The sequence below is a fragment of the Nipponia nippon genome, unplaced genomic scaffold, assembly GCF_047370975.1.
Source record: "Nipponia nippon isolate SJK-2023a ecotype South Korea unplaced genomic scaffold, ASM4737097v1 scaffold_32, whole genome shotgun sequence".
NCBI lineage: Eukaryota > Metazoa > Chordata > Aves > Pelecaniformes > Threskiornithidae > Nipponia > Nipponia nippon.
The window spans coordinates 1327978-1344134 of NW_028262350.1; the positions used below are offsets into that span (position 1 = coordinate 1327978).

Genomic DNA, 16157 nt, shown 5'->3' on the forward strand with positions numbered 1-16157 from the left:
CCAGAAGCAGGCGCTGCTATTTTGGCTGACGGATAATCAGCCTCTCAAAAATAGGTGATGGCTCCAAGAGGGTGCGTGGGGAGAGAGTGTTCTAGAACGGGCACACCCCTGGGCAGGGGAGGATAAAACCTGCCGCTGCCCGGCCCCAGCCCAGCACCGCTCCAGCCCCTGCACAGAGCTGAGCCACAGCACGCGCCGGGAGCACGCACCGGGAGCAGAGATGCTTTGCCGCCTGCACTTCATGCCGCCCACGTCCAGCTCGCTGTTCCCGTGGCTGGGACCCATCCGCACCCTTTGGCCGCATCCAGGCACCCTCTTTGCCGAGCTGGAGCGAGAGCTGCGGCTGGAGATGGAGAGGGCTCGGGAGTTCATGAGCAGCTTCGAGCAGCTCCTGAGCAGCGGGACAGGCCCCAGCCGGATCGGCGTCGCCGCGGAGCGAGCCCCGAGCACCAGCGCAGCCCTGACCCAGGGCCCCGGGGAGGGCTTCTCCGTCTGCCAGGACGTGAAGGACTTTGCTCCCGAGCAGCTGTCGGTGAAGGTGGTGGGCAGGAAGGTGGTGCTGGTGGGGCAGAAGGAGACGCAGAGCACGGACGAGAAGGGCTCCTTCTCCTACAAGTACGAGGTGCTGAAGCGGGAGTGGGACGTGCCCGAGGAGGTGGACGCCGAGGCGCTGACGTGCTCCCTGTCCAAGGAGGGGCAGCTCCGCATCGAGGCCCCCAGGCTGGCCCTGCCGGCCGCCCCGGAGAGGAACGTGCCCATCCAGATGGGGCCAGCAGTGGCGCAGCCAACGGCCAGCACCGACGACGGAACCGAGCGGGCCAAGGCATGACGGGGAGCGGCGCGGGGCTGGGCTGAGCCCGGCTGCTGGGGCAGCCGCTGGTCACAGGGCAGGACGGTGCCGGGGGCTGCGTGACAGCCCGGTGGGAGGGTCTCTGCCCAAAACATGTAGCTTTTTTGATATGTAATAAATATTCCTGACTTTTATTTGTGCGGGTTCTGTGTTTGCTGGTCTCGCCTGGCTCCGCGCTTTGCAGCGCTCCTGGCCGTGCCCACGCAGCGGGCCGGCAGCCCGGGGAGCCGGGCGGTGCTGGCACAGGGCACCCCCGGCCCCGCTCCCCGGCTCTGCCTCGGCAGAGGCGGCCGTTTGAGGGGCTCCGCCGCAGGCACGGCGCTGAGCACGCCCGGGGGCCCCGGGCAGACTGCGGGCACCCGACCCCCACCTTCGGGATGGTGCTGGGACCCTCCGGTGCGGTACCCGCTCGGCCATGAGCCGTGCCGTGCCGTGCCGTGCCAGCGTCCCTCGCACCCTGTTCCCCCCCCCCCCGCCATTGCCGGCACCTTTCAGGCGCTGCCCGCTCCTTCGCGACCCAGCCCGCCGCCAAGCCACGCCCCTCAGCTGCGAGATGGGCGGGGACTCCCATAAATGGGCAGGCGGGGGGCGGGCCCACTTCATATAAATAACAGAGAGGCGGGGGAGGGGCGTGGCCACTCTCCATATTGGGCGGAGGAGGCGGGGCGCTGCAGTGTGGCCACGCCTCCACGTTGCCAATGAGGAGGCGGGGACGCTGGGCGTGGCATCGCCCCATATTTGGCGGAGGAGGCGTGGCCGCGCTCCATATTTGGAAGGGGCTGCGGGGCGCGCCGTGCAGCGTCGAGCACCACCGAACCGGGCCCGGTACCGGTTACCGGAGGGGAGGGCGGGGGCTCCTCCGGGTAATGGTGACCCCTCACCGCCCCGGGAGGGGCTCTCGGGGCGGTCGAGCCTCATCGGGCCCGGGCCTCGACCCTCTCTGGCCGGTTCACGCCGCCCGCAGCCCCGGGCGGGAGCGGAGCTCCCGCCCGGGGCTGCGGGCGGCGTGAACCGGCCCCGGGAGCACCGGATTCCCCCCCCCCCCCGGCCGCGGCGGACTACCGATCCCGGCGTGCCCGGCGCGCAGGCGCAGTAAGCGCGGAGCGCACGCCGGGCCCGGCATGGCGGAGCCGGAGGCCGCGCAGCCCGGGCGGCCCCCGCCGGCCCCGGGAGCGGGGAGCGGCGGGGCTGGGAGCGGGACAGCGGCGGGAGGAGCGGGGTCAAGCGACCCGGCCCGGCCCGGGCTGAGCCAGCAGCAGCGGGCGAGCCAACGCAAGGCGCAGGTGCGGGGGTTTCCCCGCGGCAAGAAGCTGGAGAAGCTGGGGGTCTTCTCGGCCTGCAAGGTGGGCTGGGCCGGCACCGGGCGGGAGCGGGGTGCGCGGGCAGGGGGTGCAGGAGGGGGGTGCTGAGCTGGGCGGGGGATGCAAGGTCGTGCATGGGCAGGGGGTGCAGGAGGGGGGTGCGGAGCGGGGCGGGGGATGCAAGGTCGTGCATGGGCAGGGGGTGCAGGAGGGGGGTGCTGAGCCTTGCAGGGGGTGCAGGAGAGGGTGCAGGGGGTGCAGGAGGGGGGTGCTGAGCCTTGCAGGGGGTGCAGGAGAGGGTGCAGGGGGTGCAGGAGGGGGGTGCAAGGATGTGCATGGGCAGGAGGTGCAGGAGAGGGGTGCTGAGCTGGACAGGGGGTGCAGGAAAGGGCACAGGGGGTGCAGGAGGGGGATGCAAAGATGTGCATGGGCAGGGGGTGCAGGAGGGGGGTGCAAGGACATGCATGGGCAGGGGGTGCAGGAGAGTGGTGCTGAGCTGGGCAGGGGATGCAGGACGGGGGGTACTGGTCTGTGCACGGGCTGCAGGAAGGAGATGCTGGGCTGTGCGTGGCTGCGGGGTGCAGGAGGAGGGTGCTGGACTGTGCATGGGATGCGGGAGTGGGTGCTGGGCCGTGCATGAGCAGGGGGTGCAGGAGGAGAGCACTGAGTTGTGTAAGGGAGATGCAAGGACGTCCATGGGCAGGGGCTGCAGGGTCCTGGGGCTGCACAGGAGGGACGTGAGAGAGCGTTAGGGTGCTGGGTCATGCAGGGTGGGTGCTGAGGAGAGCTGGGCTGGTAAATAGGGACGGGTGGGACAGGCGGAGGGGACTTTGCGGGGGGAGCTGTTCGGCCGGAGAAGGTGGCAGCCCTGGCACGAGGCAGCGCACGGGCCGCTGCGTGACGGCCTCTCCTGTCCTTTGTCCCAGGCCAACGACGCCTGCAAGTGCAATGGCTGGAAGAACCCCAACCCTCCCACCGCCCCCCGCATGGACCTGCAGCAGCCGGTGACCAACCTGAGCGAGCCCTGCCGGAGCTGCGGCCACGCGCTGGGTAACGTCCCCGCGGGGCGCCCGGGACCTCCCCAGGGAGGGGGAGCGGTGCTGACCCCCTGGTCTCACTGCGGCTTTCTCCCCACTGCAGCGGACCACGTGTCCCACCTGGAGAACGTCTCGGAGGAGGAGATCAACCGGCTGCTGGGTATGGTGGTGGACGTGGAAAACCTCTTCATGTCGGTGCACAAGGAGGAGGACACGGACACCAAGCAGGTGTATTTCTACCTGTTCAAGGTGCGTCTGGGGCTGGGCAGGGGTCCCTCAGCATTGCCAGGGCGCTGGGGCTGCTGCTCTGCTGGGAGCTGTGGTCTGGGGCTGTGAGCCATCCCACCAGCCCAGCCGGAGACCTGAAACGCCGACCCTGTCCTGGGAGCGACGGCTCTCCCGGCCTTGAATTCCCCTGGGAGGGAGGTTTCCAGGGAAGAAACGCACGTGCCCGGAGGTGGACCCTGCCACCTCCCTGGCTGTGTGAATCGGCGCAGCCCTGCAGCAGCGCTCTGCCGCTTCCGCCGCTCCTGGTGGGCCTGCTCTTGGGACCTCGGCCCATAACCGTGCCCGACGCTGTCTTCGCAGCTCCTGCGGAAGTGCATCCTGCAGATGAGCCAGCCTGTGGTCGAGGGGTCCCTGGGGAGCCCTCCCTTTGAGAAACCAAACATTGAGCAGGTGAGGCCGCTGTCAGGCTCACACGTTGCACTGATGACTGGCCCTGTGTTTTGCTGCTCTTGCACGGTCCCCTCAGAAGGGTCCGGTGCAGCACCCGGTGCCCCTCCACCGCCCCTTCCTCTCCCCAGGGAGTCCTGAACTTCGTCCAGTACAAGTTCAGCCACTTGCCACCCAAGGAGCGGCAGACCATGTACGAGCTCTCCAAGATGTTCTTGCTTTGCCTCAACTACTGGAAGCTGGAGACGCCGTCCCAGTTCCGGCAGCGCTCCCAGAATGACGATGTGGCCACCTACAAGGTCAACTACACGAGGTGAGGGCGGGCGGGGGTCCGAGCCAGCCAGCCTGGGGGTCTGCCCGCTCCTCCTACCCCTGCGTGGGGCTGACCCCCGACTCCTGGGCTCTTTGCCTCTCCCCAGCTCTCCCAGGCGAGGAGAGCAGGCACCCAGCGGGGAGACTGCTTCCAAATAACATCAGCCGTGACCCCCCGGACGCCTGCTCTCCTCGTCCCTGCTCCAGCAGCGTGTTCCCAGCAGGGATGTGGATGCTCTGGTGTCACTGGTCCCAGCCCCGTTACTGGAGCGTGTTCTTGTCTCCTAGGTGGCTGTGCTACTGCCACGTGCCGCAGAGCTGCGACAGCCTTCCTCGCTACGAGACCACGCACGTCTTCGGGCGCAGCCTCCTGAAGTCCATCTTCACGGTCACCCGCCGGCAGCTGCTGGAGAAGTTCCGGGTGGAGAAGGACAAGCTGGTGCCAGAGAAGCGGACGCTGATCCTCACCCACTTCCCCAAGTAGGTGCCCGATGCGGGGGTGGCTGCTGCGCTGCTGAGGAGGCTCACCTCCCGCGGGGCACTCGCACACTGAGCGCGACCGCCTGCGCTCCGCGCCGCAGGCCGAGCCGTAGGGCTGTGTGTGCCTGACGCCTGCTCGCCGGCCAACGTGCCGCTGCCTGCCAGGTTCCTGTCCATGCTGGAGGAGGAGATCTACGGCGAGAACTCCCCGATCTGGGAGGCTGATTTCACTGTCCCGGCTGCGGAGGGTGCCCAGCTGGTGTCTCGCCCAGGTATCTCAGGGAGCAGCCCCCCCAGCTTAGGGGCTGGAGGATAAAGGACCGAGGTGGTGGGTGAGCCTTGGCCAGTGGCGGTGGCTGGGCTGCCGCGGCATGGCGAGCTGCTTTCTGGCAGTCACGGCCATCGTTGGTCTCTTCTAGCCGCGGTCAGCACCGTTGCTGTGCCCACCACTCCGCTCTTCAGCAAGAAGCTCAGCAACAGCAGCTCTGCCGCAAGCATGGACGCCAGCACCCCAGAGCCCCTGCCAGGTAGGGCTGGTGTGAGCCCAGCACTGGGGGAGCTGGGACCTTCCTTGGTCCCTCCCGGTGCTGGATGTGCCGCTCTGCTCCGCGCCCCAGGGGAGAAGCGGAAGCTGCCTGAGAGCCTGACGCTGGAAGATGCCAAGCGGATCCGTGTCATGGGAGACATCCCCATGGAGCTGGTGAACGAGGTCATGCTGACCATCACGGACCCCGCTGCCATGCTGGGCCCCGAGGTACGGGGTGGGGGGCACTGAGGCGGCACCGGTGCTCTCCAGGGCCGCAGAGCTGCTTTCCTGGTCTACTGGGGCCTGGCTGGGCTCCCCCCGCTGACGGTGTGCTGGGGTCGATGAAACCCCCGCACCCCCCAGACCAGCCTGCTGTCGGCAAACGCGGCACGGGATGAGACGGCCCGGCTGGAGGAGCGCCGTGGCATCATCGAGTTCCACGTCATCGGCAACTCGCTCTCGCAGAAGTCCAACAAGAAGATCCTGATGTGGCTGGTGGGCTTGCAGAACGTCTTCTCGCACCAGCTGCCCCGCATGCCCAAGGAGTACATCACTCGCCTCGTCTTCGACCCGTGCGTGGCTCGGGGGGCGCGGGGGGGCCGGCACGAGGAGGGTCCCGTCTCACCCTTGGCCTTGCTGCCCGCAGGAAGCACAAGACCCTGGCACTGATCAAGGACGGCCGAGTGATTGGGGGGATCTGCTTCCGCATGTTCCCCACCCAGGGCTTCACCGAGATCGTCTTCTGCGCCGTCACGTCCAACGAGCAAGTGAAGGTGAGAGTGGGGAGGCGGGTGGTGGGCACGGCACAGCACGGCACAGGGGTGGGGTGGGGAGGAGCGGGGCGGCGGGTGGGGGCCTCTGGGGGGAGCAGGGTGCTCCCGCTGTAGCTGGAAGAGCATGGGGGTGTCCCAGCCCCTGGGGTAGCCCAGACCCGCTCAGTGCTGGCTGGCCCTGAGCGGCAGCGATTGCTCTGGGGACGTCTTCCAGCTGCCCGTGTCCGTGGGTGGGAGGGGACTGTGCATCCCGTCCAACTCGGGCTGCCTGGGGGGCACGGGGGGGTCCCTGTCTCATGGCGGCTTCCCCAGGGCTACGGGACGCACCTGATGAACCACCTGAAGGAGTACCACATCAAGCACAACATCCTCTACTTCCTCACCTATGCGGACGAGTACGCCATCGGCTACTTCAAGAAGCAGGTGGGCTCCTTCCCCCGGGGCGGCTCCCCCCGGCCCTCCGGCCCGCCGGCCCCCTCCCACGTGCCCTCTCCCTCCTAGGGCTTTTCCAAGGACATCAAGGTCCCCAAGAGCCGCTACCTGGGCTACATCAAGGACTATGAGGGGGCGACCCTGATGGAGTGTGAGCTGAACCCCCGCATCCCCTACACCGAGCTCTCCCACATCATCAAGAAGCAGAAGGAGGTACCTCCCGCGGGCAGGCGCTGCCAGGCGCTGCCTGCTCTGGCCCCTGCCAGCTGCCTCCTGAAGGCAGGGGAGAACTGTGGGGATGCGTCGGCCCTTGGGACCTGTCCCTTGAATCTCCCCTGGGAGCAGGCTCGTCGGGCAGAGATGGGACGCTGCGGTGGCGTTTACGCTGGCTGGGGTTGGCTCCGGCCCTGGGCAGTGGGTGCAGCCGGTGCTCTGGGCCTGTGGGGTCCCACGCACGGTTTGGATCCCCGGAGCATCCTGCAGTCCCTGCTCACCTCCCCGCTTCCAACCCCCCCTTCCCGCTGCAGATCATCAAGAAGCTGATTGAGAGGAAGCAAGCGCAGATCCGCAAGGTCTACCCTGGCCTCACCTGCTTCAAGGAGGGCGTGCGGCAGATCCCCATCGAGAGCGTCCCCGGCATCCGTGAGTCCTACCGGCTTCTGGTGGGGAAGGGCTGTCTGGCAGGAGGGCTCCGTCCTTCCGTGAGCGTGGGGCAGGCGTGGTGACGTTGACCCTTGATTTCCAGGAGAAACGGGCTGGAAACCGCTGGGGAAGGAGAAGGGGTGAGTGCTGCACAGGGTGCGCGGGTGTCCTGCAGCAGCTGGGCTGCGGGGGCTCAGCTCGGGCTGCTGCTTGCTCCGGCGCTGGGCTGGGGAGGTGGGAGCACTGGGATGGCGAGAGGCTGCCTGCCTTTGGGCTGATGGGCGCTGGTTTTGTCCTGCAGAAAAGAGCTGAAGGATCCGGACCAGCTCTACAACACCCTGAAGAACCTCCTGGCCCAGATCAAGGTGCGGGCAGCCGGGGACCCTCCGCTCCGGGGTGCCCATCCCAACAGCCCTTGGAGCTGCCTCCCCTGGGAGGAGGTGGGGAGCAGGAGGGGCGGGCAGGGGCTGCCTGTGCTGGCTGCCTGTGCTGGCTGCCTGCGCTCGCTGCCGTAACCTGCCTCCTGCCCTCTCCCCAGACCCACCCCAGCGCCTGGCCCTTCATGGAGCCAGTGAAGAAGTCGGAGGCACCAGATTACTACGAAATCATCCGCTTCCCCATCGGTAGGTGGTTGTGCCCAGACGCCCGGGGCAGGATGGCGGAGGGAGGGCTGCAGACCCCCTGTCCGCAGCGTCTGTCCTGGGGAGGGGGTGTCCTGGCAGGGGCAACGGGGTGCTGGGAGCCCCAGCCCAGCCCAGAAGAGGGAGGGATGAGCCAGGACCTTCAGCTGGTGTCCAGCTCCATGGCTGCGGGGTGCAGAGGCCTGGGGGGGGCTGACCCTTCCCCACCCCCAGACCTCAAGACCATGACCGAGCGCCTGAAGAACCGCTACTACGTCACCAAGAAGCTGTTCATCGCCGACCTGCAGCGCATCATCACCAACTGCCGCGAGTACAACCCGCCCGACAGCGACTACTGCAAGTGTGCCAACACCTTAGAAAAGTTCTTCTACTTCAAGCTCAAGGAGGGGGGACTCATCGACAAGTAGGGGAGCTGGCCTGGACGTGCCTTGGCTGCCGGCCCCCCCGGGAGGGGCAGGGCTCCCCGTGGGCCCTGGCCCTGCTCCGTGGGCAGGGGCTGCTGGAGGGTTTGTTGCTGCTGAGCAGCCCTGGGGGAGCTGGGCCTTCCCTGGGAGGGGGGCGAGGGGAGCAGGGGCTGCCCAGTGCTTTTATCCCCGAGCTGCTGGCTGTCTCTCCTGGGGGGGTGTGAGCAGCGGGGCTGGAGCCGCTTCATCGGGATCTGCCCGGGGCAGGGGCAGCACCACATCCCTGCCTCTCCCCGGGGCCGGGAGCCCCCGGCACCAGCACTTCCCTCCTCCCCAGGGCCGTGCCTTCTGCCCCGGGTTGCCGCGACAGGGCAGGGGCACGCAAGTGCTTTGGTTTTCTGCACAGGCAGCCCCTGCCCCTGCCCCTGCCCCTCTTGTTGAATGTACGGCAGGGCTCAGCCCTGCCCGCCCCTGGCTGCGGCAGAGATGCTGCTCGTGGTCCAGGGCCCTGCTGGGGGGGGGGGGTGCTCTGCCCCTGCACCCCCAGCTCCTGCTGCCTCTGTCAGCTCTTCCCTCCCGCCGGGGGCAGGGGCCCAGCCGCAGTCCGTACAGTGCTCCCTGCCTGTACAGCCCTCCCTGCCTGCTCCTGCTGCCTGCTCCTGCTGCCAGCCGGGGCTGGGAGGGCTGGGCTGCCCCGGCCCCTGGGGCTGCGCTGGCCCCCGCTCTGCCCCAGCCGGGGCCCAGCCTCTGCCCCGGGGTCTGGGGTTGGGTCCTGCTTCCCCCCCGCTGCCCCCTCCTCGCGGGCCGTGTTCCCCCTGCGCCTCTTCGGGTGCTGGGCTGGGGAGCGCCCGACCCCGGCCTTGACTTGTCCCCCACCCTCGCCGTGCCCCCTGCTGTCATCGGGCTGCGGGGGTGCTGGTGATGCTCTGCGCCGCGCTGGCCTCGCCGGGGTGGGACCAGCCCCCTCCACCCCCTCCCTGCCACCCATTCCACCCCACTGCTGTGGTGGTCGGGGTTTTGGGGTTTGGTTTTGTTTTGTTTTTTAATAAATGTCCTTGTGCAGACCCAGCTGCAGCCCTGCGCCTGGCGCTGGGATGCCCGGGGGGGGTATGTGCGTTGGGGAGGGGGCCGGGAGCAGCTCAGCGCAGGGGGGTGCGCCCAGGGTGGGGGTGCACGCACGGGTTGGGGGGCAGCGGGCACCGGGCGGGGCGCAGCGGGGGCTGCACCGGGGCGGCTGCGGAGCTCTGCCCGCTTTCGGTTTCTGTCCGTGGCTGGGGCTCCCCGGGGGGGTCCCGGGCCGCTGCAGACCGGGCAGGAGCCGGGTCGGGGGGGGGCGGCGGGGGCGCGGGCAGCGCGGCTCGGCCCGGTTCGGCCCCGCTCGGTTCGCCCCGGCCCGGCTCAGCCCGGCCCCGTTGCCCGCCCGGTGCCGGCAGCGCGGCCGGCGGGGCCCCCCCTGGCTGGGCCCCCCCTCGCTGGGCTCCGGCAGGACGCGCCGCCCCGAGTTTCGTTTCCCGGCCGGGACCGGCACCGGGAGCGGCAGCGGCAGCGGCAGCGGCACCGGCAGCGGCAGCGGGATGGAGCTCCGGGGGTACCAGCGGGAGGCCGTGGCCCCGGCCCTGCGCGGCCTCAACAGCATCATCTGGCTGCCCACGGGCGCTGGCAAGACCCGCGCCGCCGTCTACGTCTGCCAGCAGCACCTGGAGAGGCGGCGGGGCGGCAGGGTGGCCGTGCTGGTCAACAAGGTGCCACCGACCCCCGTCCCCTGCCCCGCGGGTAACGGGGCGCCTGCCGGACAGGGGCTGCCGGGCGGTGGTCCTGGGCGCTGAGCGGGGTCTCGTGGGCGCAGGCGCACTTGGTGGACCAGCACGCCAAGAAGGAGTTCAACGTGCTGCAGAAGGACTTCAGCGTGGCGGCCATCAGCGGGGACAGCAGCCACAAGTGCTTCTTCGCCTCCGTGGTGAAGCAGAGCGACGTCGTCATCTGCACGGCCCAGATCCTGCAGAACGCGCTGGTCAGCGGGGAGGAGGACACGCGCGTGGAGCTGACGGGTGAGCGCGGGACCCCCAGCGCTGGGCTCCCCGCAGCTGGGCTGGGGTGGGACAGCCCCAGCCGAGCCTCATCTGCTGGGGTGGCTCACCCCGCTCCCCTCCCTCGCCCGGCGCAGATTTCTCGCTGCTGGTGATAGACGAGTGCCACCACACGCACAAGGAAGCCGTCTACAACAAAATCATGCTGAATTACCTCCAGCGCAAGCTCAGCGGGCAGCAGGACCTGCCGCAGGTCCTGGGCCTGACGGCATCCCCCGGCACCGGGGGGGCAACCTCCTTCGAGGGGGCTGTAGAGCACATCCTGCAGGTGGGTCCCGCGCCCCCCGTCCTGCACCGAGACAGGGTGCGACGGCCGCAGGCACCGCTTCTCCTGGGGTGCAGCAGGGTGTCCCTCGGGGGGGGCGTTCACAACCCGACGTGCAGGCGCTGGGCAGCATGGGGGGAGACATCCCTGAACTTGCCGGGATGCCAGCGGCACCCTGGGCTGCCGGGGCTCAGGGCTGGACGTGGGGTCTCGCCCTCCCAGATCTGTGCCAACCTGGACACTGAGAAAATCACGTCGGCGCAGGAGGAGCTGCAGCACCTGCAGAGCCACGTCCCCCAGCCCAGGAAGCAGTACAACCTCTGCCAGGAGAGAGCGCGGGTGAGGGGTGGCCGGGGGCCGCGTCCCTCCAGCCGCTGAGCTCAGGCCGATCTGAGGAATCACCCGACCCAGAGCTTTGGTGCAGGGGGATCCCGCAACCGTCCGGGTCCTGCCATGCAAACGGCCCCTAGCCCCGGGCCAGGCGCTCTGGGCTGAGCCTCCAAGGCTGTCCGGAGCAATGTCCCCGATTCCTCGGGTCCTGAGCCCCTCTCTGCTCCCAGGACCCCTTTGGCGAGCGGCTGAAGAAGGTGATGGAGCGGATCCAGCAGCACATGGAGATGCCTGGCCTGCCACAGGACTTTGGCACGCAGATTTATGAGCAGCGCATCATGGAGCTGGAGAAGAGAGGTGAGGAGGCGGCAGTGCGGGTGCGGTGGGGCTGAGCTGGCAGCCGCCGGGCCAGGCTGTGACCGCGGTGTGTCCCGGCCCTCGCCAGCGGCAGAGACGTTTTGTCGCAAGATGCGGGTGTGCGCGCTGCACCTGCGCAAGTACAACGACGCTTTGCTGATTAACGACACGGTGCGGATGATTGACGCCTTCCAGTGCCTCCAGCAGTTCTACGCCACCGAGCGGGACGTGAAGGACCCCACCGAACGGTTCCTCACCACCACGTTTGAGGGTAACGGAGGGGCCTGGAGGGGGGTTGGTGCTGGCTGCAGTTGTGGGGGCGGGGAGCCCCCCTCACACCCCGCTCGCCTGTGCAGAGAACAGGACCAGCCTGCAGGCACTCGCCGGGGACCAGCGCTACGAGAACCCCAGGCTGGGCAAGCTGGAGGAGATCCTGCGGGAGCACTTCCAGCCCCTGGGCACTTCTCGTGGCATCGTCTTCACCAAGACCCGGCAGAGCGCCCACAGCCTGCTCAGCTGGCTGCAGGGCACGGCCACGCTCAGTGGGCAGCACATCAGGGCTGCCGTCCTCACCGGCGCCGGCTACAGCAACCAGACCAGGCACATGACGCCGGTGAGCAGAGGGTGGGGAGGAGCTGGACAGGGTCCCGGGAGGGATCCGGCCCTAACCCTCTCTGCGCACTTTGTGGGTGCTGCGGGTGCTGCCTGGGGCTCGGAGCCCTACGCAGCTGCTGAAGCATCAACCCCTCTCCCCCAGAATGAGCAGCAGGACGTGATCAAGCTGTTCCGCGAGGGAGCCCTCAACCTGCTCTTCTCCACCAGCGTGGCCGAGGAGGGCCTGGATATCCCTGAGTGCAACATCGTGGTCCGCTACGGGCTGATGACCAACGAGATCGCCATGATGCAGGTAGCTGCCCGGGCTCCCTCCGGCCGCTCTGTCCGGCCCCATGTGGGGGGCAGCCTGCTGGGACGCCCCAAAGCCACGGGGGTGGCACACGGGGGCGGCACACGGGGGCTCTCGCATCCCGTGCCTGCTGGCAGCTCCCTGGGGACGAGCCCGGCCCCTGGCAGAGCACCTCCTTGGCGAGGCGCAGCGGGGTGCGGAGGGTGGATCCATCCTCGCGGGGTGGCACGGGGACGCGGGGGTTCGGCCATGGCCCTCCTCTGCTGACCGCAGCGTTTGGCCCTTCGCTGCAGGCCCGGGGCCGTGCCCGTGCCGAGAACAGCGTCTACTCTGTCCTCGCCAAAGCCAACAGCAAAGAGGTCTCCCGTGAGCGGCTCAACGAGGACCTCGTGGAGCTCATGGAGAGGGCGATCAGAGCGGTGCAAGCCATGCCCGAGCAGGAGTACCGCCTCAAGGTGAGCGCTGGGCGCTGCCCTGAGCACCAGGAGGCCCAGGCAGCTCCTGCCCCTGTCTGCTGCTTGGGCACAGCCCTCCGCGCCCTGCTTTTGGCTGCCTGCTCTCCCCTTGGGGCAGCACCGGCTCCTGGGAGGGGGCAGCATCAGGTGCATGGGGCAGTGCGTGCCCATCCTGCCCTGCCCGTCCTGCCCTGCCCGTCCTGCCGTGCGCCTCGCGCTCTCTGGGATGGTACATCTCTTCGCGGCCGTGTGTCTTGCCGTGTCTGCCATTCATCCATGCCCATCGCCCTGCACTGACCCCCGTCCTCCCCGCCGTCCTGCCTCCCCCCTCCCCTGCCCTCTGCAGATCAGGGAGCTGCAGCGAGTTGCCGTTGCCAGCTGGCTAATGAAGGAGGCCAGGATCAGCGAGAGGCGGCGGCTGCACGACCCGGACGCTGTTTACCTCTACTGCGTCAACTGCAACAAGGCGGTGTGCCGCGGCAGCGACATCCGCACCGTGGAGGGCATGCACCATGTCAACATCAACCCCAACTTCGGGTAGGAGCCGGGCGCTGGCGGGGCGAGCGGGCAGAGCCCGGCTGTCAGGCGTCACTTGCAGGAGCTGCCACGCTCTCCACCCAGGACGGGCAGGGGGTGGCAGCAGCCTGCTGCCAGCTCGCTCTTGGGGACATCGGTCCAGGGAGGTGGTGGGGGCTTTGTAGGACTGGGCAGCTAGGGTAGCACACCCCGATTCTGTCCCCTAGACCATTGTCCTTAAAGTGTCTTTCGACCCCTTCCTTGCAGGTTGTATTACAGAGTTTCCTCTGGGAAAATGCAATTCCAGCGGGCTTTCAAGGACTGGGAGCCCGGCTGCCGCATCGTGTGCAGCGAGTGCAGCCAGGTGAGCGCGGCAAGCCCCCGTGGCTGCAGCCCAGTCGGCGCGGGCCGGGCAGGGGCCGGGCCTTGTGCCCAGCTCCTGGCTGAGGAATGGAGCTCTGTCTGGCTGATCTGCCGGGGGGTTAGGTCGGGCGTTAGGAGAAGGTTCCTCACCCGAAGGGTGGTGGAGCACTGGAACAAGCTCCCCCGGGAGGCAGTCATGGTGCCAAGCCTGACAACATTCAAGAAGCATTTGGACAACGCCCTCAGACACATGGTGTGATTTTTGGGGTTGTCCTGTGCAGGGACAGGAGTTGGACTCGATGGTCCTTGTGGGTCCCTTCCAACTCAAGATATTCTACGATTCTGTGATTCTGTCTCCCTTCGGCACGTGCCCGCGTGGTGCGTGCGCTGCGCATGCGGGACGCGGACGTGGGCAGCTGTCTGCCAAGGGGGACGTACCCCGGGAGCAAGGAGCTGCCTGCATCCCGGGTGCGGGGGGGTGCTGCGCCACAGGCTGTGACTGTCCCCTCCCTGCCCACGCAGGACTGGGGAATGGAGATGATCTACCGGCAGGTGAAGCTGCCCATCCTCTGCATCAAAAGCTTCGTGGTGGAGACGCCGGCTGAGAAGAGGAGGTACAAGAAGTGGAGTGCGGTGACGTTCCCCGTCAAGGAGTTTGACTACCTGGAGTACTGCTCCAGCACCCACGGCCTGTCCTTCTAGCGCGGGCTCTGCTCAGAAGAGGACTGTTCCCAGGCCACCTCCCGGGACAGCGGGACCCTTCCCCTCGCCCTCGGCATGGGACCCTCCCTCCAGGCCCGTGCAGACAGAGACCTATGGCTTGCTCCTCTTTTCCGCGCTGGACTGAGCCGCCGCAGCACATCCCTTGCTAGAGCCCGCGGCTGCAGGAGGAGGCTTTGCTGCGCCCACCAGAAAGGAGGAGAGGCTGGGATGGGAGAGCACCAGAACCCTTCCCTGCCCGCTGGCAGCTGCTCCCCGTGCCGCTGCCTTCCCTTCCTGCCCCGAGCGCTGCTGGGCTTGGGGGGCTGCCTCCACGGCCAGGACGCTGCCCTGCCCTGCCAGGAGACCCAGCCATTTCACATCGGCCCAGGACCACGGCCCAGTGTTTCTCTGGCAGCTTCTGGTCTGCTCTGTGAGTTTGGTGGTCCTCCATTAAAAACCTGTGTGTGTGCTGGGAATGAAGGAAGCATTGGTGGTTTCATTCATCACGAGAGCTCGCTGCGCGCAGGCAGGTTCGGTGTGGGACAGCCCTCGCACCGGAGGGCACCCCATCGCCTGCTGGAGAGCCAGATCCCACCGCGCTGGCAGCGCAGGGGTCCCCAGGGAGGCACCCGCGAGTGCCCGGAGCGAGTTGCATGTGGGGGGCTGCCCCAGTCCTACCCCTCCCCACAGACACCGGCCTGAGCAACCCACCTCGCCCACCCGCCCGAGACCAAACCTCCCGGTGGCCCCGAACGAGCCTCGGCCCCTCGGGGGCAGCTCAGCCCTGCGGGAAGGCAGCCCGGAGCTCGGGTGGACTTGACTTTCTGGCAGAAATGCAAGGGCTGCTGAGGCTGAGCGGGGCACCCAGCACGGTGCGGCCGGGGGTCCCTGCCCGGGCTCGGGGAGGGGGCTGCGTGCCCCTGCCCCAGCAGCTCCGGGCGTCCCCGGGGGCTGAGCTGGGGCTGCCCCGGGGAGGGCAGCGCTCGCCGAGCCCCTCGCTTCCGAGCCGGGGAGCCTGAGGTTGCCGCGGGGCTTGCGGGGGGGTCGGTGCGGGGGCCCGGCGCCCCCGCGGCCGCGCTGCTGCGGCCCCGGCCCCCGGCGCGCTCTCCCGCCGCCGGTCGCTAGAGGGAAGCCCCGGCCCGGGATGGGGGCGATGCCCGGGGAGCCGCGGGAGGCCCGGGGCAGCGGCTGAGCCGGCGCCCGGCGGGTGGCGGGGAGGCTCCGTGCGTGCCCCTTCCCCGCGGGATCCGGCCGCGCGTGTCCGTGCCGGCCCGGGGACCTCCCGCTCCGGTAAGCGGCGCGGTTGCTCGGGCGGGGGGCGGTTACCGGTCGCTCCGGGCGCCCCGGAGGGTGCGGGGGGCCCGGGGTCTGTCCCTGCTCCCAGCCCGGCACACGGAGCTCCCGCGGAGGCGGCTTTTCCGCCGGGCACCCACGGCTGCAGGCGCAGGCAGGGGCACCTGGATGCCCCAGCGGGGTCTCTGCCCCAAACCCGTCCCATCTCTGCCCCAAACCCGTCCTCCCCCGGGCAGCCTCCCCGGGAGCGCGGTACCCCGGCGCCGCGGCCATCGGGGCTCCCCGCCGTAGGCCGCTGCCGGCGGTTATCCCCAGCAAGGATGCGTGCGGCTCCTGCCTGACTTTGAAGGCAGTGGCTTCTGCCGTAATGAGGCATAGCCCAGTTTCAGGTGGAGTTAGCCCCGGGGGAAACATGAAACCAAACTCCTCTTCATCAGAAACTGGGTAATGAGGCCGTTTGGGTTATTTGTAGCTCTCTGTGGGCTGGGCTGGCCTCTCCTGCCTCTCCCCAGGCAGAATCCCTCCTGAGGGACCCCAGATCGTTTTGCTAAACTCAAATTGCCCTGATTTGTGCTCGGAGAATCCAGGCTGTGAGTTAACCTGATGGGTGCCTGCAGCACTGGGTGCTACGGCCTCGCACCTAGACGGGTCTGGCTGTCCACTTTGGTGCCCAAAACCAGAATTTCTGCACCATTGATCCGAACTTGCTCATTTTTGAGGGGGTGCACCTGACCCCATGGGACACAGGGCCAGGACAGCATCGCTCTGTGGGGCTCTGCGGGTTTTGCAAGCGGGTCTGCAGCCAGCCTCTG

At 68.6% G+C, this 16157-nt stretch overlaps 3 protein-coding genes across 4 annotated transcripts; all 3 read left to right on the top strand.

Annotated features, from left to right (window-relative positions):
- Positions 1-83: 83 nt before the first annotated feature.
- Positions 84-984, top strand: LOC104009872 (heat shock protein 30C-like). Its single transcript, XM_009461907.2, has one exon. It carries the CDS (start codon positions 221-223, stop codon positions 827-829), a length of 609 nt encoding a protein of 202 aa, XP_009460182.1. The 5' UTR covers positions 84-220; the 3' UTR covers positions 830-984.
- An 867-nt stretch (positions 985-1851) lies between these two features.
- KAT2A (lysine acetyltransferase 2A) lies at positions 1852-9141 on the top strand. The gene is made up of 18 exons (XM_087770212.1): positions 1852-2193; positions 3078-3201; positions 3292-3437; positions 3777-3866; positions 3995-4176; positions 4464-4655; positions 4821-4927; positions 5075-5182; positions 5273-5409; positions 5545-5753; positions 5828-5954; positions 6267-6377; positions 6456-6599; positions 6914-7028; positions 7132-7168; positions 7330-7393; positions 7567-7651; positions 7883-9141. The coding sequence occupies exons 1-18, from the start codon at positions 1972-1974 to the stop codon at positions 8074-8076; spliced, it is 2394 nt and encodes a 797-aa protein (XP_087626338.1). The 5' UTR covers positions 1852-1971; the 3' UTR covers positions 8077-9141.
- Positions 9142-9303: 162 nt separating this feature from the next.
- Positions 9304-14546, top strand: DHX58 (DExH-box helicase 58). Of its 2 annotated transcripts, XM_087770216.1 has the most exons (12): positions 9306-9815; positions 9920-10121; positions 10238-10428; positions 10648-10764; positions 10986-11112; positions 11201-11383; positions 11469-11725; positions 11870-12019; positions 12310-12471; positions 12818-13008; positions 13255-13351; positions 13873-14546. In XM_087770216.1, exons 1-12 carry the CDS (start codon positions 9648-9650, stop codon positions 14050-14052), a joined length of 2025 nt encoding a protein of 674 aa, XP_087626342.1. In that variant the 5' UTR covers positions 9306-9647; the 3' UTR covers positions 14053-14546. The 2 variants fall into 2 exon arrangements, with proteins under 2 accessions (XP_087626340.1, XP_087626342.1); XM_087770214.1 differs by lacking the exon at positions 13873-14546 and having other exon boundaries at positions 9304-9815; positions 13255-13743.
- The last annotated feature ends 1611 nt before the right edge of the window (positions 14547-16157 follow it).